Source organism: Abrus precatorius, unplaced genomic scaffold, assembly GCF_003935025.1.
Source record: "Abrus precatorius isolate BTA unplaced genomic scaffold, Abrus_2018 Scaffold11, whole genome shotgun sequence".
Classification (NCBI taxonomy): Eukaryota; Viridiplantae; Streptophyta; class Magnoliopsida; order Fabales; family Fabaceae; genus Abrus; species Abrus precatorius.
In genome coordinates this window covers 27,091,932-27,114,613 of record NW_020874303.1, presented here as the reverse complement: position 1 = coordinate 27,114,613, position 22,682 = coordinate 27,091,932, and the positions used below count along the sequence as shown (strand labels likewise).

Genomic DNA, 22,682 nt, shown 5'->3' with positions numbered 1-22,682 from the left:
CAGAAATAGAGAACAAAAGAAGCATGATTGATTCATTATAGCTTAGTATTTGTAATTTAGATATAATACATTATAGATTAATAAATCCTGCCATTTATTATTTTAGTGTTTACATTTTAATACAAATAAACTATCGAACTGAACAAAACTTGTCTATTTCGAATACACATGGCCAACAACCTTCTGTGGAAACCAGCTCAAGCCTGCAACATTAAAATATGAAACTATATTAAAAAAATTGACCCTCCATCTGTCATCCAGATAAATTTCTCCCTCCGTGCTTGTCCTAGTATGTATTTATTGATTATGTAAAAAAAATTATAAAGATAATTTTGAAAAAAATCGGTTATAATCTTTATTATTATTTGGAGCACCACCCAACCCCTTCTTAAATTCTCTAGGCTCTGCTCAATTTCTCTGTTTTTGTCTTTTTGAATATTGATCAGCGGATGGAGTCTTTAAAAAAAATTGGAAAAACAGAATTCAAATTGGACACAAGAGTTAACCTTCATAGCTAGATTTTAGCCAAATTTATAGTTTACACTAACAAGGAAAATGTAAGAGCAGAAAGAATCCGGGTTGAGGAAATTGTGGTCATCTAAGATAATAGTCTAACTATTTGACATTGTCACTAACAACTATCTTCTACATCAAATTTCCATCATCCTCAACTTTCACAATATGAGGACTAATGTAGCTGTTCATTTTCCCAGCTAACCTTGGATACAACTCTTTCGTGTTGTGGGAAATATTCCTGTAAGGGTAAAATAAAACAAAATCTCATAAGTTGCTATTTGCTTGTGGCAAGGTAGAACAAAGAATGTGTTATCAATTATTACCTCCATATTTTTGACAAGCTCTTTTGGTGTTGGGGCGGATACAATTATATGGCGTGCGGTGGGGCTGATGAAGCCTTCCTCCACAGCTTTGTCAATGAAAGACAAAAATGTATTGTAGTATCCATCAACATTCAGCAATCCCACCTTCCAAAACCAAACTTTATTTTACACATTTGTATCCCATAAATTGTTAAGAGGCAGCAATTTAATAATTATAATTATGTGATGCAATGGAAGTTGAGGGAGACTTTTACCGGTTTATCATGGATGCCAAGTTGAGCCCACGTTATCACCTCAAGGAGTTCTTCAAGTGTCCCATAACCACCTTCATGCACATAAAGGATACATGTATATTTAAAAAAATGTTCTTTTGGTGTCATTCATTGCCCGCTTAAAAAGATTGTTATACCAGTACAAGATATCGAAATAGAAATGGGGAATTGGAGATGGGCTTAACGGCCTGTCACCATATTTTTTGGGCTTGTGAGGGTAATCTCACTATTCGATTATTATTATCATCAAATGAGCCCACTTGCTTGTACAGTGCAACTTGTGCAAATCGTTTTTGGGCTATCAGCTTAGAAAAAGGTCCAAAGTTTGCCAATTTTTTATTTTTCATCATGAAATTGTGATTAAAATTTTAACGGTAGATTACAAAAATATGAACCGTGCAATCTAATTTCAGGTGAGTCAAATTAAAATTTTAATTAATTTAATGTCAGTTTAATATGGTATAATATAATTAAATTAATTTTCATGTTATAAAATGGGTAAATTTAAAAGCATGAGGAAATTCTTGCTACACACGATGCATCGTTTTGGGCTTGAACTCGGTTCGTGTGAACGGATATTTGATATTTTTATACTTGAATCTCATCTTAGAAATTTCGTCATGCGATGCATTATCGAAGTGATGCATCCCGTCATGTGAGTTAAAAAAATCTCAATGAATAATGTACGGAGTTTGTCTATACTCTATACTCCACTTCTTGAAGAAGTTTCATTTTATTTTAATTTTCATCGCTACAATAAATTTACAATCAATAAAAGAAAAAAAAAATGGAGGCTATTACGAAATTAAAATTCATTTGATTTAGTTATATGATTCACAACTCTATTAAGTAGTCCTAGTAAAGTATATATAAAAAAAAGGGTTTTTTCTTCCTTACAATTAATGCTTTATTACTCTCGTGTTCCAACACACTATGATTTGAAATTGACTAGTCACATGTACAAATTTTGTGGAGGTAACACTATCAAGGAAGAAATACTCGTACAATACCCACGAACATCATTATGTTTAATTTGAATATAAGATTTTTGCAGGTCAATTTTATATCAATTAAACATAGGCATAACATAAAAACCCTTCCATTAATTATTATCTTGTAATGGTTAACGCATCAAAAGAAAAGAAAAGAAAAAAAATATGTAAAATCACTATATTCAATACATAAAAAACATTACATTTTTAATAAAAAAATATTTAATCCCCTACCATAACAAGTGATGTTGATTAAACAGGGGCATAGTAATAATAATAATATTGAATCATGTAACATTAATTGAAAAATGCATTTAAGAATAAAAAAATGGTGGGAGGAGATTGTACCAACCGGGTAAGGCAATAAAGGCATCAGAGCGCCTAGCCATCTCTGCTTTCCTTTGATGCATGTCTGCTACAGCCTTCACTTCCCCCACTGTTTCTCCAGTAAGCTGCCACACAAATCAATCCAAATTATCACTGAAACAGATACATAATAAAGTAGAAGCAGCTTTTGCGCGTGTGTGAGAGAGAAAGAATGCATCATGCATGCCAATGCCATGTTGTGTATATCAGGGAAGAAGCTAGCTAGAGGGAGCGGTGCAATGATGAGTGTTGCAGTCCTTGCAGAAGTGGGCTCAATTGGAAATCATGGAATATAAGTAGGCTAAGCTTTTCTCCTCGGGGGAAGAAACAAATAAGAGTCAGAAGAGAGAAAGATTGAGAAAGTTACCTTCTTCAATCATAAGAATTAAAATGCCATAAGAATCTAAAGTGGGTATATGGAACTAGGAGAGAAGGACAAAATGACTCAGATGGAAAGACCCCAGTTTGCCAGGTGTGTATTAATGGATAAGTTTATGAAGAGTCTCAAATGTGAACTCTATACAACAAGTTCCACATTTGAACCGCACATGACTTTGAATGACAACAAAAGACAAGTGTGAAACTCAAATTTTGAGATAACAAAAGAATGGTGGGAATTCACTTAAAATAGCATAACAAGTGAGGAAGAAGAGCATATATATTGTGGTAAGGTAGCCAAAAAGATGTAGATAGTTATCTCTGTCTCCCTTTCTGTGTGTCCCCCTGCACATCTGTTTGGTCATTTTCTTTTTATTTGCAATATGAATGATGGTTAATGAAATGCTTCCAAAACACCTTGACATTACCTCTCTTGGCATAAGTGTCTTGGGAATAACTCTGCAGACAAAATGAAGACCAAAATTAGTTTAGTTGAACAAAATAGATAAATATATCATCACCAATGCAGAAAATGCTCACCCAATTACATGGCGACCACCATCATAAACAGCCTGAGAAATCAACCCCATCAAACCAATGCTGCCCCCTCCATACACTAGATCAATATTTCTTGACACCTTTTGAATACCAAAGAATATTAATACATGTCAATAACTCTTATTCAGTGAAACTAAGCAAGTTATATATGCCTGTGATTAGACAAAAACACGAAAATTCATGAAAAATCCGAGAAACTAAATGAAAACTTCAAAAAGGTTGTAGTTTTGACGGTGTCACAGATGACAATTTCCCCCCCACTTCAGATGAAAGGATTGGATACATATCATGCACCAAAGAACACCTACCAGAAGACAAGTTAGCTATGTCGGATTGTAAATCCTACTGTATCAGTTAAAATACATATATCAATAACAACAATCAATTGTTATTTCATTAAGTAAAATTAGCTACATCAATAACACAATATCATGTAGACAGTAAAAAGATACAAGCACAGAAGAGTTGAAAAATGAAAACAAGCATTAGAAAACAAAAATAAGCAAAGTTAAATAGAGAGAGAGAGAGAGAGAATAGTTGACGTAATTCAAAGTCATCAATTGTCGCTGAAGATAAAATAAGGGGGGAAAATCTTAAAGCAGCACATGAGAAACCCAATTGATGGAAAGAAAAGTAAGATGACATTAGAAAAAAGAGTATTTCAGAGAACCAAAAATTTGTTTGAGTAGAAATAATCCAAAAGGAGAACGAGGGGCATTACCAATTCCCTTCCAAGCTCAATAGCAGCATCCTTATAACTAGTTTTGTTCCCTGGACTACTGCCACAGAACACACAAATCCTCTTGAACTTGGATTGCTTCATCTCTGTTTCTTTCTCCATCTCTTTCTCTTTCTCACACACACACAAACTGGAGCAGCTTCTATGTCCCACAACTTGACAAAATGGATGAACGGTTGATGGTGTAAACGCACGACTATGCTATATATAACGGCAACACAGGTATAAGCTTGCACACGTCCTCACTAACATCACCCAAGATGACGCTGACTCAGACAAGTGTACGTAAGTGAGAGTGAGCCACACTTGATCCAATGATGTGTCTCTACCACCAATCAAAATAAATAAATAAATAAAACTAGGCACAATCCGTGGTCCTATATCAAGATCAATATTGTGCCTTTTTATTCATTAAAATGTGTATTCGAGGAAATAGGAATAATGGATGCCCTATTGCCTCGTGATTCAAATATCAATAACTAATGACACCACCACCCAACAACCCGTTAAAGGATATATATCCTAGAATTTTCAAATGTCAGATTCAAGTGAAGCACACATATTATCTAAGGTCCTTCAATTTGAGGCATTGCCGGCCTGTCTAGTACATTTAGATGTAAGCTAATTAATTGCAAGGGCAAGTTGACCAAAACATGGGTAATCTTCAACTCTGTCATAAATCTATTTGTTATAAATGCTTTTAATTCTTAACGCACAGTTTGGAATGCACTGTTTTTTATCAGCTCGTGAATCCCTTTCCCGCTCCACCGTTCTTGCCTTATACAATGTCAATTCCGTTGTGACTAGCTCAACCATAGGTATCTTCATCTTGGTTGACTTGTAATCTAGTACTTTGTCACATTCGCATCCTTTTTCCATCCAACTAATCGTGCCCACCCACCAACTCCTATAATCCCACTGTCACACTGTTCACTTTAATGCCGTAAAAAAAACATAAAATATATACATATATACGATCGATAATTATATTTTCACAATCAAAAATTAATAGCAATACTTCCAAGTCTTAGAGGCACATACAGTGGTGCCATTTGCCAATACTTATTTTTGTACGACATATGATGCCATGGATTATAATGTGTACGATACAAAAGTTCGACAAGGTTTACATTAAGCTCCTTGCATTGGCATGGTGGTGATCACTGGTGACCCATCACCCACTTTGTAATGTATGTACCCTCAGCCTCCTTCATTCACCGGACAAACTTGATGCATGCCTAGGAAACACTCATTACTTTTTATCCGTCGATTTATTATGTTAAACATAAGAGAAGCAACTCACCTCCATTTCATTTTCTATCGTTCGTAGGCCAACCTTGCTGTCCCTAGATATATTTTTTTCATACTCTATTGTCTTTTCATGCCTTAGCTGCCTGTAATTAATTGTTAATAATATATAATGAGTATATTTTCTGCTCTAAAACCAAGGTATCTTTATTTTAAAGACTTTACTGATTAGGAATTTTTAAATATATATTGCATTAACCATGTAATTAAGGAGCATTTTAAATTATCAAGTGAATATATTAGTAATTTAAAAAATTTCGTGCATGTAACAACTATGTAGACATAGATTTAGATTTAATGTAAAAGTGTTATAACTAGTAACCTAGGCATAAATGTAAAAATATGAGTATTCAAACAGTTACATATCTACATACCCATTTGGTCTGCACAACATATGCCATCCTTAAAAGAAAATTCATAAAGGTTAACAAACAAATTACAGTGATGTGTCATTTGTTGCTTCCTAATTGATCCCTACCTAAGTATCCACACACAAGTTTCTAAAATTGTTTTTGATTAACCCACTAGATGTGTAAGATGGATTAATTAAAAGCTCAAGTTTGGATGCATGGTTTTGGTGGATTCATCCGTGCAATAATAGATGTTGAGCAGGGCTTAAAGAGAGGACAAATAGTGAATGCGTACTTCACTGACACCAATATTGCTTTGGTCTAGAGTATAGGTGGTAAGAACAAGCATGTGCCATTCACTCCCAGCCATTCTTTGAGAAGAAAATTATGACCTGCAGTCAGAGTCCTATTGGAAAGAAACACCTTCAAGGCCAATAAGAACTCGACGCCTATAAAACCCATGACCAGATTGGTTTCACCAAATTTGGAAACGTTTAATCAGTCACAGACTCGAGAATGATGTTACCCTTTCTGTCTCCCTCATATATTACAATCAGCCAAATTTTTTTGACTATGTTAATCGATTAGCAATAAAGTACGTATCCCATCTCTTCTCAGATAAGATGTGTGGCATTATGTTGGCAAACAATTGCGATTAGCCTTCACTTTTTTATCCTTTGTTGGGGGAAAGCATTACATTGTGTTTTCATCAAATAAATATGTTCAATGAAAGAATGGGGGGTTGTCGTTAATTTAGTGCTCTAGGTTTGTGAACTTGGCTTTTCATCAAATAAAAGAAGTAATTAAACAAAAACTACTCAAACTTGTAGATAAACCATTGGTCCAATCTGAATTGTTGAGTTTTATTATAATCATGGGTTTAAATAATTTACACTCTTGTCAAGGATTTATGATCTAACCTCTATCAAGTTTAAGTTATATATTTCAAATTTATTTATTAAATAAGTCGAATTAATGTATATAACAGCTTATCTAATTTTTAAAAAAATCAAGTAAATTTTTTTAAAGCTTATAAAGAAAAAGTCTATTAAGTAATGATAATAATAATTCAAAATTTAATGTAATATTTTTGTGAACATATAATTATTGATCTATGTTTAAATTTATTAACTTATATATAAATTTAGACTCGTTAATTTTTAATATAAAATTTTTACATATTTAAAAGATCTTATCATGAATCAGGCTTAAATTTTATAAAATTCATTAAATTATTTTCTTCGTCCCTAATTATATCTTTCTCGAAGTTTTCTTGGGTGGAGGGAAGAAGTGTTAACACTCACTCTTTGCCCTTTTAGTTGCAGTTGCCAAGGAGACATCATCTTGTGCATTTGCAAGTGAATGAATCATTGAGTTCCTTCCGCAACCAAATGGTGGGTATCCCACTCAGATGATCATCCACGTACAAGTTAATAACCCCTACATATCCCCTTGCCATTTTCTTTATTTATGTAATGCTATTTTCCTCATGCCTTGTAGATTTGTCGGTACAGATTTATAAAGTTGTATTTTTTTCGAAGTACATCGATGTGGAAGGTAATTTCCATGCTGGGTCCAAGATTGTTCACTTATAAGGAAGGACACCGAACCTAGTTCGCTTCTGGGGTTGTGCCACAAATAAATAAAAGAATAATATTACATCTTTATGTAAGCTCAGCGTATAATAATCATCCCTCTTATTCTTAATACTTTACAAAAAATGTATTTAAAAAAAAAAAACTAAAATGTCTGACAATGGATTCACTTAAGAACTGTGGTAGCTTTTGATCTCCATTCCCACAAGAAGAATTACATGTTCTGGACAGAACTGGTGAATATGAATATTGCAGAGGTAAATTCAAGTCGGCATTCCGTCGTATTCACTAGAAAATGATAGTTATACAATAAACGTGCATATATTTTTATAAATTAGATAAAGATTAGATAAAGATAAGAAAAAAGGAGAAAATAAAATAAAATAATAAGTGGTATAACTAAAAGAAATTATTATAATAATTTATTATGAAAATATTATAATCCACTGTATTGAATAAGAGATTAAAACGTTTGTCCAAGAGTTGCCTTTTGGGATAAGGCACACATCTCTTTCATCACATTGCTCACGCAACGCAAGAATTACTGTTTTAGCCAATCCTTACATGCTGCTACCTTGTCCGGAGCATTTGGGAGAAAATGGGGTCACTTTTGTTAATCAAATGGACCTTGTCCATTTCATAGCAAGTCTCAGGGACTGTGATGCAAAAGTCTGCCTAACTAAAAACATGTCAAACTTTCGCTTTTAGTTCTTTGTGGGCTTTTTCATTAACCACTAATCTTGCCGTGTTGCATCTAATAAGCTTTTTAGTAAAATAATCATTTTCTTAATTAGTACTCTAGTAACACTGGTTAACATATTACATGTGTTAAGCCAAAAATTGTATATAAACTTTCGCGCGTTATTCATGATGATTCAATTAACCAAGGCCTAAGCTTCGCTAATGAACATGGGTGAAGAAGAGTAGTGGTTGTCAACTTCGTTAATAAATAAATAGTACTTCATGAACCCCCGACTTCCCATCTGTCCTTAGAGGAATGTGTGTCATAATTTTCTTGAAGGGCCACTTCACCCTCAATCAACGTCCAAGCAAAGCTTCCAGTATCCAACATCGTCATTTATTGGTGAATGCTTAACAAATATGGTGGGAGAAGCAAAGTTCTATACGTAATCAAGGGTGGTTTTGCAACCTCTCTTCTCATTGGGTCGCTATAAATAATTTATTTTGCTTTGTTGGCTCTCCCTATTGTTTCCAAATTAAGTAAAAGTTCCCTCCTTTGGGGCTATAATAGGGGACAGAAATTCAGCTGTTTGGGACAACAGAAATTTTGACAAATTACAGGTTTCACTTCGAGGATGAAGAAAGATTTTATATTTATTAACTAAATAATTTAACAGTTTAATTTGTAGTAAATATCTACGTATTAAGTTCTCAATCATCAATTAAATTTTCATCAAAAGTTAGTTTAGCTGGTAAAATTAAATTTGTATCTCACAAAAATACAAGTTAAATTATATTTCTGATGTGATAACCTTAATTACATGTGACCAATTTCTATGTATCTTTAACTTTAGTGAATCTCTGGAATTTAACTCACGTAACATTTTATAACGAAAACATATTAATTATCAATTAAAATTTGTCAATCTACTTTTGAATCTTTCACTTTAGATTAACTAAATCCAAAATTGATGGCATATATAGGTTAAGCAAAAAGGTGTCATTTCTTAAGAATTGTTTGAGATAGTTATTGAAAGAATAAAAAAATTGTTTTTAAACTAATAAAATTGTACAATAATAATAATAATAATAATATTTATGTTAAAATATTATCAAATTAAAATATATTTATTTAAAATTAAAAAAATCACCATCCTTCCCCTTCTCTCTAAGGCCTCATTTCTAAATATAAAATAAATAACCCAGTCTTCATGAGGGAAATCCCACTTGGTCAACCAATGAATACATGCATGTTGTTGCTTTCAGTGTGGTTTAAACTCACTTCCCAGTCTTCGTTACCCCGTTTATAAACATGCCTGATCAGTATTTATTGGGTGTGCTTTTTGAACGGTCCCTGAAGGTTATATTATAAAATAAAATACATATACTGTATTTTGTATTTTATAAAAAAATAATACAAAAAATAATTTGAAAGAAATTTGATTAAAAAGAGCAGAAGAAACTTTTTAAAGGTAGAAGGAAAGATAATAAATTGAATCAATTTTGAGTGAGAAATGGGTTACAGAAAAGACATTCTTTTGCAGTACCCCATCAGTAGGGAGCAGCCATTAATTATTTGCGCTTTGCTTTGTCTTCTGTCGCTCTAAAGTCCAAATAAAAGAAAAATGGAAAAATAACATTGCCATTATTGGCATATCCGTTTGTCGTTACATCTTGATATTAATGTTATTCACCATTCTGTGAATGAGAAACAATCACATGCACTGCGTATTCATGCAGCTCCCCCATGCCTCATGCAAGCAGCTTTAAAGTATTAAAATAAATGTAATAAACTTTAAAATTTTATAAACTATTTTCATTAAATAACTCCCTTAGTGCACTCTTATTTTTTAGATAATTCATTTTATGGTTCAATACATATATAATGAGACTAATAAAATACATGATTTTTTCTCTCAATAAATTATCTTATAAGCAGTAAAGTTGTTCTTCTTATTGATTAAGTCTGTTATGTTATCTAAAATTTAATTTCAATTGCAGATTAAGTTAAAATGATCTTTTATCAATTGATTTATGTGTTCAATGATATTCAATTTATGTTAATATTTCTACATAAAAAATTATAAATATTTATTTTAAATTAAAAATTGATTAATAAGCACTAATATCAAACCAAAAAAATTATAAATTTAATTTTATCAAAATACGAAAGTTAGAACTTGAGTTAAAATAAAATTAAATATAATATTTTAGGTATTTTTATATTATTCTTAATTAAAATTTTATTTTAATAATTTACATTATTAAGTTTAAAAATAAAATTTAATACTAATTATTGAAGTAATTTTTTACTTTAATTGTTAACAATATTGTTCTATAAAAACTTAAAATATTGCCCCCAAATTTTGTCTTGAAAACTAACATCATTGATTCATTAAGCTGTTAGGTGAAAAATCATAGTTAATTTATGGCTAGCCAGTGGAAAAAAAAAATAATTATTAAAAAAATTATGCGAATAAATTAATCTTGAAACAATGTAAGATAAGGTAATCAAGTTGTATCAATAGGTTAGAGTATTTTTTGTATTTTTTTAATTAAATTTTTTTTTCTTTGTAAGAAAAATAATATTGAAATAGAAAGCGGAATAAAAATTTTTGGTTTGATATAATTAATAAAAATAAATTTTTTAAGTTGAAATATATATATATAAGATAAATTTATTCACGTATTTCCCTCGTCCAGTTGTAGTCTCTGTTTCGCTTTCTTTTTGGTTAGGATTGAACAGAGTATGTTACGAAGCCTACGGGGAAATAATAAGCTAAATATGCTTTTTGCGTTGACGAATAGAAAGCAGATTAAACCCTCTTTGACTAATACTATCACTAATTATATTCAAAACCCCAAACCTAATTATAACCCTGCATGATGCATGCACTTATTAACTCGTAATTCATCCAACGCGTACACTATTAAGTAACAACCAATAATTAGATTATTAAACAAATGGTAACTACTATTAGTTTTTTTAGTTTTTTTTTTCCCTTTGGGCAAACGTAACAATCAATAGTTTGACAGGCTAAATTTTCCTATTACTTTGAACAGAAAATCATTTGCCCTAAAGTCAACGATGGAGGATCTGATTATTTTAAAGTTAAATAAAATTAGTTTTTTTTTTTTTTTGTAAAACTAATTCTGATAAAAATAAATTTAAATCCCTAAACATAATTATACGATGTTTGTCTAAATTAATATTAGTTAGGAATTTTTTTTATTAAAATGTATGCTATGTAGTGGGAGGAATTAATTCACAACAACGTTAGCATGTATTTAATTTGGAAAAAAAAACTTAATTTTTTATACGTTTATTTTTTTTGTAAATTTATTTTTTAAAAATTTTATCATTATCAAATAAGTACTTATTAAGGTTAAATGTTTAATGGACATTGTTTAATAATTTTTAAAAGACTAAACCTTAATTTTAGTTTCTAAGAGAGTTTGAGTTTAGCATTTTAGTATCTGAGATATTTCACTGTAGTCTCTAACTTTCTCCTTCATTATTCATTTTAATCCCTAAGCCCATTTAGCATAAAGATGTCATTTTGAGGAGCTAACGTAATACCTTTAATTGTTAAACGATTTTGTTTTGATTGAAGCTCTCATCAACAATAACCAAAGTTTCCATTTTGTTCTCTTATTGTTTGTTACCTTCTGCTTTGCCCCTCAAGTTTACCACCCCTTTATATCACCATTAGAAAAGCTTGTTGATTTCGAGGATTCTTTCTCTTATGCTCTTTTTCTCAAACACCACCACCTCATAAACTTTATTGACTCTGAGGTTGATGATGAACTCTCACTCCTTGCTATGGCTGCTTCGTGCTTTATTTCATTCTACACGTCTTTCTTTCTCTTCAACCAGTCCACGTGAAAATCATTGCTAAGATTTCAATGCCAATAATATTTCCCACCACAATAAAAAGATTACTCTATTTTTGCTTCGAAGACTCACTTGGCGCCATTGGAGAATCAAACGTCTTTAGCATCACGACAATTATAGAAGGAGAAGCCGCTTTGGGTTCAAACGACAACAAAGAAGGAATGAGACACCGATTCATTGTTGCTTCTCCACACATATCAACGTTCCTATTGAAGGACTTGTGATTTTGGTTCAACAACATAGCAGAATCAGAAACCTGGTCGATGAGGTGTTGAAGGAGAGGTCAATGGGGGTGTCACCATCGAAATTCAAAGGCACAGTCTCGTTCAACAAATTCTAAGACAGATCCAAAACTTTGCAACATTCACAACCTGTTAAGAAAAAAGCCAGACATATAAAGTGTTGAAAATCTAAATTGTGCAAGAAAGAAAGGAACCTATCAATAGAAGCAAGATACCCCAATAATAGAAGAAAGGAAGAAACCTAATAGTTTCAATCAAAATGATGTCATTTGACAATTAAATGTGCCACGTTAACTTTTCAAACGACAATATTTTTGTCAACTGGACTTTTGACATGACACTTAATATGACAACTTAGTTTTTTATCACAGTTTTTTAATGAAATTTTAGATCATAAACTACAATAAATAATGAAAAATAAAGTTGTGAACTAATGTGATATTTTAAATATATTAAAGACTAAAATACTTTCTCAAACTTTCTCAAAAATTAAAGTAAGAGTTTAGTTATTTTTAAAAATTGTCTTTACTCGCGTGACTAAGGTCGGATTTTGTCCAATCCTACTGCACAAAATATACCACATATTTAACAGCTAGATCTTCTTGTTACTGCACTATGGACACTGAATCATCTCATGATATTCTATAATATGTACATATCTTTGACAACTTTATTCACCTGTTATTACTCGACACATTGCACCCTAATAAAATTGATAGTAGATAATATTTTTCTAACACACTTCTCACTAAAAAATACCAATTACCTAAAACACCAATTCATTAAATAAATAAATAAAAACTCTTCAATATCACATTAAACTTCTTATTTTATTCAATGTAATACTTAAAAAAAAACCTTATACGTGAGGTTGCAAAACATGGAAAAGATAGATTTTCAGCCAATACTCAAAATAGACAATCAAAAGGATCCTCATGGGATCTAGGATATATTTGAGAGACACGAGAAACATGTATTTTGTTTTTAATTATTCTCAAATACTTAACTTAACACGCTGCTATATACCTGACATGGTTATTATATTTTTTAAGGGAAAACAAAAAATAATGATGTGACATAGAAAGTAATTAAAAGGTAATAATAACTGGGGATCAAATTGTTAGTTGTTGCCGGATCTGAACATTGTGTTGCATTCGATTGCATAGACGCTGACAATGTACAAATAACTGCTAATTATGATGATAGAAACTTTTTTGTCAACTGATGGAATGTGTTTTGGAGCAAGTAGAGCGCATATGCACCAAATTGAAAATGGTTTGATGAAATTGGGTGTTACTTATTAAAGTGAGTGCAAATGTACAATCCAATAAAGCATCGTGTAAGGTTGGGCGCAGAGTGTTGAAAGTTTTGATTTATGATAACATTTAGGTGAGTCAGCTTCCGTTGAGGCCAAAATGGTTTGCCACTTAGAGGTTGTTGTCTGGCTGCTATCATTGTTCTTTTTCTTGGTGGTGTCTCTGGGTTTTGTTACTATGATGTTTTTTTCAATTTTGACAGCTGTGGACGCACTTCCACAATGGAAGAAGAAGCATTTGGAGTTTGTAAAGGGATATTCTTTTACATCTACATATGGGTTAACATTAAAATTAAATAAGCATTTATATCATATTAATTAAAAATAGATCAGGCTTAATTTATCACCTTTAAAATGATAGCTGAAATCTTATAAGAATATATTATAAAACTTTGGGTGTTTAACGGTTTATGGCTCTTAAGTTTCTTGAAGATCACCCTTTGGAAATTTTACCAATATCATGTTTATTGAAAGGAATAGAAATGCACTGGGAATGGAGGGAAGCCAAATTAGTTGAATTGAATATATACGTTTTAATTGAACTTTCCAAGCGGTAAAGAAGCAATCATGTGACGAGTGCATTGAAAACAAAACAAAACCAATTGTATTATTAATTAAATGACTTAATGTTTTAAATCATTTAAGCAGAAAAAAAAATCCAAATTAATGGACAATATTGATTGTTTTCTTCATCTTAATTTGGTTACGAATGGAAGGACACCTGGGATCACTGGCGAGCTTTAAGGATGGATTTATTCTATGACAACAGAGTCTTAGGTTAACAACTCTTGTTTTTTTCTTTCTCGTTATTTTCTGCTCTATTTCCTTCCCTAACCTGCCGGTTAAGTCATTGCTCATTGTCAATGATAAAGTTCACATGCATTTATACAATGAATGTGGCTTTAAAGTTTAACCTAGAGAATTTTTCATGTCTCACGTGTTTATTATTAAATTAAAATAATTGTTAAATAAAAAATTAAATATTTATTAAATTATTCTTTAAATTTAATAAATTTTTTAAAAATAATGTTTATTATTAATAATAAGTATTTTATTATCTTAAATAAAATAAAATCACTCAGAATAATTCTACTCGACTCAACATGAGTATATATACTTAGTAGACAATATATTTCAATATAAAAATATGAAAAATAAAATTTGAAAAAAATTCAATATAATAATGGGGGAAAAAAAACTACACCGGCTAAGCTCCATGGAATTATTAAGATGCCTGAGGATATTACTATATTTAGTGTTTTTGTTCGTTTGTTTAAACTGTAATGGGTTTAGAGCTGATAAAACAGGGTTTATTTAGAGTCCATTGTGGGCGACCATTTTTGTCAATTTGAATTAAAAAAATTAATTTAATTTAAATTAGTAAAACTAATCTTCAAAGGAGTAAAATTTGAACTTCCTTGATGTATATCAAACTCAACGGGATATACTAAAAAATATAATTTTATTTCGAATTTAAAATTTAGAATTCAAACTTTATATTTTATTAGACAAAGTCATTTTAGATTTATTTTATTGGCTCTTAATAAGTTTGAATTTAATATATTGTATATATAAAATATAACTATATATTATTTTAAAGTGATCACCCGTTGATGTACGTATACTTAGGTAAAATTATTTTTAAGAAAATGTTTTAAATAAAATAAATAAGATGTATAGTATTATTTAATTTAAAATATGTCATAATTTTAATTTATTAAAATTTAAAATAAATATATCCTTATTTATTTTAAGCTGAGTTTCACTTTAAATTACTTTTTAAAAATTAATCATACGTGGGATAACGAAAAATGTCATGCAATCTGAGTTTTTTGTTTGGTCAACATGCAATCTCAGTTGAAACCAATAGGCAGGTCAATATTCAAAGTGGGTCCAAAGCAAATTACATTATAGAGGAAAATGTTGAGTGGGTTTGCATATAATTGAGAAGACAAATGGCCCATTAAAGTGAAAAGGCCCTTAAGGCGCTGCAGATAATTATTATTGGCGTCCCCCTCTGTTCCTCTTATAAACCACAAAAAAATAATAATAATGTCTCTGTTTAGATTTTTATTTATATTTCAAACATTGCAAGACTTCATGCATTTGTAAAGAATTTTGAAGGGTTTGAGGTTAAGGGTATAAAAGCTAATCTCCCTATTTATCTTGTTTTAAACAAAGCATACAAATGTTTTTCTTTTATTTTTTTTGAAGAAAAAAACTTTTGGCACATAAAAATCAAGGTTAGAATAAATGCACATGCTTTTCTCTTCTTTTCTTTTTCAAAATTTATATAATTGAAAAAACATGATTAGGTTTATATAAGAGCACTGAAGAAGCTGGGTAGTAATATATTGGCATCGAATTATTATCCTCATTCATTTCTGTTGTGCTCGCGTTTCCTTCTTACTGTATAAAATTGTATACAAAACTTAGAGACATTATCTTAAATGTTTTGAGTGCTATTTTTAATTAAAATTAGAATATTACTTGGGTAGATAATATAATAAATATCAATATTAATTTTTTTACGCTGATTTTTAATATAAAATCATAATTATAATTAAATAAATAATAAAAATACTTAAAATATTATATTTAAGTTTTATCCTAAAGTTTCACAAATGAATTTCACGTGGCACTATATCTTTGTGGGATGCACATGATGAGTGTTTTGGTGGACACACTCATTCATGATTTTGCCCAACCAAACTCTATATGCATGCAAACATAAAGAGTCGGGTATTGTTGGTGGCATACACCATGAATCCATTTGTTGGTATGAAAAGAACTACACAATTCACAAAACAACAAAATAGCAGAATGAAATATAAATGATTGCCACTTTTAATAAATCATTCCCTTTTTTTTTCTAGAAAACCTTTATAACAATAACAAGCACGAATATTATACAAAAAAGTATCAATCTGATTTTTAAGAATGGATTTTAACAAATAATAATAATTTATTACAAAAGTGTTTATCACACTTTTTAATTTAAGTGAGCAAAATCGGGAGAGAAAACGAACATTCATTCAACTCAAAAAATATTATTATATCAGGTAGAAAATATGTGCACATGGAGAAAAGTCATATTTAATGTATAATTGCCAAAGCTAAACTATATCTGGAAATCTCTTACAACTCTGGAAATCTCTTACAACTAACTAGCAAATAGCTAGAATGGTACAATTAACTCTTTGTAATTTTAATATAATAAATGATTCATTTTTTGATTAAACCTTATGACTTTTGAATACAGTGTTAAGAATTGAGATGAATAAAATCATATTACATAAAGCAATCATAAACTAAGCTAGGAAGATCATAGGTTAACTGAAAACTTCAACTTTTCACAAAATTACTCCTTTACTTTAATTTGCTCGATAGCCTAACGAACAGTGAAACTCATGGCTCCTAAAGTTAGCCAAAAGATAGTTATGTTTGCTTTTATTGTTTTAAAGTAACATCTCTGAGTGCGAAAAGTGCTGCCAAGCAAATTTAACCTTTTTACCTCTTACTAAACCATGGCTCTGAAAATAATGGACTCAATCATTTGAAAGTAAAGCTATTTGGAACTCAAACCATGAGAAGAACCAATGCGAAAGCTTATATGACAACTTGCATATAAAAAACAAATGCGTGGAGGTTTCTTGTAGGGTAGTCAATTCGAGTTGCCCCTGCGTATATGCATTATGAGTCAATATATTTTCAAGTTAGGTTAGGCTGAGATAAGTCATTTTCAAGTTAAAAATATGCAAATCCTACCAATTCTTTTGCATGCAGGCCAAACAGGCCAGTTCATCGGCTCACTTGTTTTCTTTAAAAAAAGTGGCTTGAAAAAGTGCAATTCCTATAATTGAAATAAAGAAAACTAAAATTACAGAGAGTAAAATATGAGGATAAAACTATACGAGTTATAATTTATAAGTACGTAAATGCTATCTTAATATCTCTCTTATATTTTTATATAGCTCTTTTTATCTTTCAATATCACTTATCACATTTGTCACTTCTCTTTCTTTTACTTATTTCTTTCTCTCTAATAGCGTAACACTTTCTCAATTGTCTACAAAACATTTTTCAAAATGCAATTTAACCAATTAAGTAGAGTTACTTAATTTGTAACAAAAAATTCTATCTATAATTTACATGAACAAATAATAAAAACAATACACATGACCCCAAGACTAGGTTAAGAATCTACATTCATGCATTATTCATCAACAGAAAAATCGGGTTCTGCTGGCTTCAGCAAAGAGCTAACTACTCCAGAAGAAGCAGTCCCAGAATGCATATTAACACCTTTCCTACCACTCCTTCCATACCCAACAAAGCCTGACCCTGAACTTGGTGTTTGAGGCTCAGCAACTTGCACATTCTCCCTCTCTCTCTCCCTAAGCTGAGAAGCTTCTTTCCTTTTCTTATGCCTTCTCCATGCAACTTGAATGAAACAAGCAGCCCATGTTCTCCATTGGTGTGAGTAAAACCTGAATTTATGTCTAAGTTGTTTAGTGTGCAATCTTCTAAATTGAGATGCAACAAACTTTAAGTCTTCGGCTATGAGTGCAAAGGCCTCTACTTCTGAGATGGCCTTAACTGTTCGAGTTGATGAAGGAAGTATCACACTGGGCCGTGGATCCAAGGCCCAAGTTAATAGTTCCTCGCCACAGAAATCACCTGGCCCAATGAGGCACGAGTTGAAGAACCCAACACGGCCTCCGTTGGTGGTGTAAGAATCAAGATGACCTCGAATTATGAAGAGCATCTCATTCACAGGATCACCCTCACGAACAAGATAGGTCCCCTCAGTGCACAATGCTGGCTTTAGCCTCTCGCATATTGCATCTAGCGTCCTCTCATCCATTTGATCAAATAACGGCACCTGTTAATAATCAATGAGTTATTTCATAATTAACTTCAATTGTAGTACTATCACTAATTACTAATATGCATGAATGATTTTAGATAACGGGTAAACTTCTAGTTCTATAGATTTATTAATGTACTTTTCAACACATTTCTTGTAATTTATTAGATGAATATTTTGATGATGAATTATATACAGTATACTGAAGAGTGTGACTAGAAGATTGTTAGCATTTCTTTTTGAAATTTTTCATTTTTTTAATATATTTGTATCGTAAATGTATGTTTCATGTTTTATCCGTGATTTCTAGATGTAATCATGCATATGAATTTAGCTGAACTATCTTGTAAAGAAGTAAAATTTGATGTCTCATAGTACGTACTCCTCGAACTAGATCAAGACAGAGGTGGCGCTTGATGTCTCTCCGAAGGTCGACGGGAAGTCCTTTGAGAAGAGATTCTTCATCTACTCCTCGTGTAGCCAACCATTTATATTGATCATATTTACGCACAGACTCTCTTAATTCTGGAGGTAGTTGCCTGTGATGCATCCATTGTTCTGTATCAGTTCTTTTCACCCTCCACTCTTCTAAGCGAACAGTAGTTGATTGCAGGTATGTCTGCAAAATTCACCTTCTATTAGTATGCCTTGTTAATAATCTCAATTTAGGCACAATTTCTTAATAAGTATTTATAAAATCAAAAGTTTAAGTTCTAAAATAAATAAAACTCTTCCCATAAATTAAAGTCAGCTTATGTTATTTTATTTTTTAAGAAGTTCTTTATTAAACTTTTTGGAGGACAAGTTTCTTGCTTAAAATGCATTTATCATTTTCTAATTTTGCTAATTAAGACTTCCTACTATGCACTCTACACACAGATGTGCTCGCTGATTTTCAATCTTAACAATAGAAGTATGGGAAATACATTTTCACATTTTCAAAACATTCTTAAAGAAACGTACTTTAATCGCCCTTACCTGCATATTACCGATTAGCAACGCAAAAAGAACTAATCCAAGGGTTGCAACAACAATGGCCACCATGATTTCTCCAACAAAAGTACTAGTAAGAAGGCCTTGTCCCAAAGAGCTGCACCCTCCAATCAGAAAACCATTAATGCTAAAGGAATAAGAGTACTAGTCATGGGCAGCATTTTATCAAGGTTTCTAACTGAAAGATTAAAATGTTAGCAAGGTCATTATATAATTATTAGTGCTTAACTCAAGGGTAGAGATGGTAACAAGGTACAAGGGTGCATAAGATTTACCTCAGATTTCTTAGGCCCCACCACAGACAGAAAAAGTATTTATTAAAGAATGCAGAGGATGTAACTTGGGAAGTCACGGCATCAGCGTATATACCAAACTGATAAAAGTTATCATTTGGTGAGCATAAATTCGAGATATTACTTGCTACAAACCAAGAGATCCTTAGGGCATCTTTAACCCTGTGGCAGTCAAAGAATCCATATTCACAAAATGACTTCTCTAGATTGCACACACTTCTCCAGCATGCTTCTTGACGTTCAATTGATAGAAGGTACCAGCAAGCTCCTAAAATCTTTTTAGAATATTTCCCATTTGAAAAAAACAAAAAAGGTATGAGTAATTAAGTTTGGGACTTTAATTCTTTTAAGTTTCAACTGATTAGTTCAAGAAAACTTAGGCCTAACTTACTCTCAAAAGTTAATTAAAAAAAATGGATTATCCAAGCCATACAAGAAATACTCTAACTATATTCATTACTCGTGAGACATTTTAACAATAAAAAAAAAGTACATTAAAGAGCGTATTTCTTGCTCTGCTCATTTTATTTTATTTTTGCAGACTAATGTATAGGCCTTTTATAAGAGTTTCATCCACTTACATGGCTTGCCAGCATGTAAAGCATCAGGTTGTAAGCAGCCCCTGCCCATGCTGTTTGTGTCACAACCCCTGTAGCTTTCACAATTTGTGATGAAAGTGGAAAAATCAGAAATAGCCTCGGCAAATATTGGAAAATGATGAAAAAGCGAAGGACATTTTTTGTGTTTGCCATGGTTGAGCCCTTAAGAGTTGGGATAACAATCCAAATTAACACCTGCAATAAACATAACATAATAGCATATTTAGCATGTCAAAGCAAACACAATTTTGCTTATAATATAATAAAGAAACTTTTCAACAAGGCACCTGAGGAAGGGGCAAGGCAGCAACAAAATCTAACCAAAAACCCTTTCGGAGGTACCTAAATGCAATCTTAGAATAGCCTACAACAAGTTCACCCCTACCAAAAACCCGGGAAGAAGGAGCAACATAAGCTGTGCGAAACTTCATCAAAATCTGAATCAAGTAAAAGCAATCCCCCACCGATCTCACCAATGTGAGGATCACTTCATGAGTTATTTCAACATCAATGCATGCTTCATCTCTAACCATTGGCAAATAAAAGAACAAAGGGTCCACAAACAAAGATACTATACATGCTACCAAGAAAATCTTGTTCCAGCGCTGAATGGTTTGTCCCCTAGGATCCAATACTTTTCTCTTTACTCGTTCGTAGTCCTCTGAGAATACTCTTGACAACACTCTAGCTTGCAAGAACTTCTTCCTTGTCACCTTCTTTTGAGCCATTTTGGAACTAGACTTGGGTATTTGTGTTCCATCAATGTGGTATTTAATCTTAATCCCATTGTCACCCTTGTTTGAAGGAACTTTTGCTTGTTCAGGATCATCTTCAAACCTGAAATATGAAACTTGGAATCAAAAGTTAATAAATTATGAAAAATGGATTCATTGAGTCACTCAAAGCATGCATATGATTGTTGAGGACTAGCATAGAAGTTCAGTATAGTCCAAACAAGTACTAAATAGCTTGTAACTAAACAAACCTTTCAGATCTTGAATGACCAAAACCCATGTCAATTTTCCACAAGTATCAACTTCTCTTCAATCAAAATTTTGAATCTAGGGATCAAGGAAAATGTGTTAAATCTTAAATCACAGCTATCAGTTGTTAAATCAATCATTAAAGAATGTTGGACATTTAACAACCGAGTTTGACCAATGATGAATATTTTGAGAACAATGGAATAGAACACAACTTGGAGATGAAGCATTAGAAAGGTTCTCCAATTTACTAGCTTAATATAAAAACAAATTCGTTACGTAAAGGCAGAGAATAAGTTCATATATATAAACTCCGCAACTGTACTTATCACATCAAATGTCAAATTTTTAATCATTGACACTTGTATTCTTATCAAATATGTTACTGGATATCCAACAGCTGCTCTGAATACTAGTTATAGCAACATAGTGTAGATCCACAAAAGCATTTAAAGAAGATGCTAACAAAAGCTAAATTTGGTTTCTTACAACTGTTCCAACTAAAAAGGATTGTAAAGGAGAGACAGATTCCCGAGCATTTCCCTCTGCTTCAAGCAAAGACATGTCTCATTAAATCAATTTCTCACATCTGCAGCTCCAGTATTGTTTTCTTCATTGAAACTAGAAACCACTTTGAGGATTGAAAAACAGATGGGTCATTAAGGCAAAGTAGAACCAGTTGCAGAGTGAGTGATAAAGAGTAGTATATTCATTTCCTAGTAGTTGTCACTCTTCCCTTAAATGTAGCAGAACATGTCAAACAGAGATTTATTTAGAAAAAACGTATAAATAATCCTAATGGAAAAACTAATGCAAGGAAGTTAACGTATAAATGAACAAGTACAACACTAAAAATAAAATAAAACAAATGCCAGTTTTTTTAATGTAACGTTGATGTTTGACATGTTGGCAATTACCAATGAAGTAGGGGAAAATAAGATTTATGCTTCATTGTTACACTTATCCACACCTTATTTTGTATATTCATTATTTGAATTTCTTTAAATTATCTCATAAAATAAATAACTTCGTTTTAAATAAAATAATAAAATATAATTAATTTACTTAAATAAAAATATTTATCTTATAAACAACTAAGAGAAATCATAATAATTTTCATCCTCAATAAATCATATAGGGTCGTACCAGTTTAGGTAAACCAAACAGGCAACAGGTTAGTTGGAAAGAGAGAGAGAGAGTAAGATAGAAATTGGTATCTCTTTCACATATTTTAACGTGCGAACGATCCGAGGAAGAGTTGACTGCGTTAGTACGCTGCAATGGAATCTGGACACGTGTTCCTTCCTTGTAACTCACACTTCACCACATCCACTCGCCCAGCTCAGGTTGCTACAACTGGCGTTCAATGCTCCCTCACCTTCACACCTTTTAACTAAATAAAAACTAATAATTT

The 22,682-nt window shown here is 31.6% G+C and overlaps 2 protein-coding genes across 2 annotated transcripts; both read right to left on the bottom strand.

Annotated features, from left to right (window-relative positions):
• Window positions 1–556: 556 nt before the first annotated feature.
• Window positions 557–4,312, bottom strand: LOC113854180 (cytokinin riboside 5'-monophosphate phosphoribohydrolase LOG1-like). Its single transcript, XM_027485065.1, has 7 exons — window positions 4,127–4,312; window positions 3,388–3,485; window positions 3,276–3,306; window positions 2,456–2,555; window positions 1,094–1,164; window positions 840–983; window positions 557–754 (listed from the first exon to the last, which is right to left on the bottom strand). Exons 1-7 carry the CDS (start codon window positions 4,244–4,246, stop codon window positions 689–691), a joined length of 630 nt encoding a protein of 209 aa, XP_027340866.1. The 5' UTR covers window positions 4,247–4,312; the 3' UTR covers window positions 557–688.
• A 13,434-nt stretch (window positions 4,313–17,746) lies between these two features.
• Window positions 17,747–21,394, bottom strand: LOC113855950 (protein CNGC15c-like). The gene is made up of 7 exons (XM_027487579.1): window positions 21,271–21,394; window positions 20,573–21,122; window positions 20,268–20,480; window positions 19,669–19,967; window positions 19,379–19,490; window positions 18,783–19,019; window positions 17,747–18,415 (listed from the first exon to the last, which is right to left on the bottom strand). The coding sequence occupies exons 1-7, from the start codon at window positions 21,297–21,299 to the stop codon at window positions 17,747–17,749; spliced, it is 2,109 nt and encodes a 702-aa protein (XP_027343380.1). The 5' UTR covers window positions 21,300–21,394.
• Window positions 21,395–22,682: the final 1,288 nt, after the last annotated feature.

Coding starts and splice junctions, on each gene's coding strand:
- LOC113854180 (XM_027485065.1), bottom strand. CDS start 4,246: ATGGAGAAAGAAACAGAGATGAAGCAATCCAAGTTCAAGAGGATTTGT. Junction 3,307..3,387: donor GGTGGTCGCCATGTAATTGG/GTGAGCATTTTC, acceptor TTTTGTCTGCAG/AGTTATTCCCAAGACACTTA. Junction 984..1,093: donor TTGGCATCCATGATAAACCG/GTAAAAGTCTCC, acceptor TGGTTTTGGAAG/GTGGGATTGCTGAATGTTGA.
- LOC113855950 (XM_027487579.1), bottom strand. CDS start 21,299: ATGGGTTTTGGTCATTCAAGATCTGAAAG. Junction 21,123..21,270: donor GGTCATTCAAGATCTGAAAG/GTTTGTTTAGTT, acceptor TTCATATTTCAG/GTTTGAAGATGATCCTGAAC. Junction 19,968..20,267: donor TTTACATGCTGGCAAGCCAT/GTAAGTGGATGA, acceptor GGGAAATATTCT/AAAAAGATTTTAGGAGCTTG.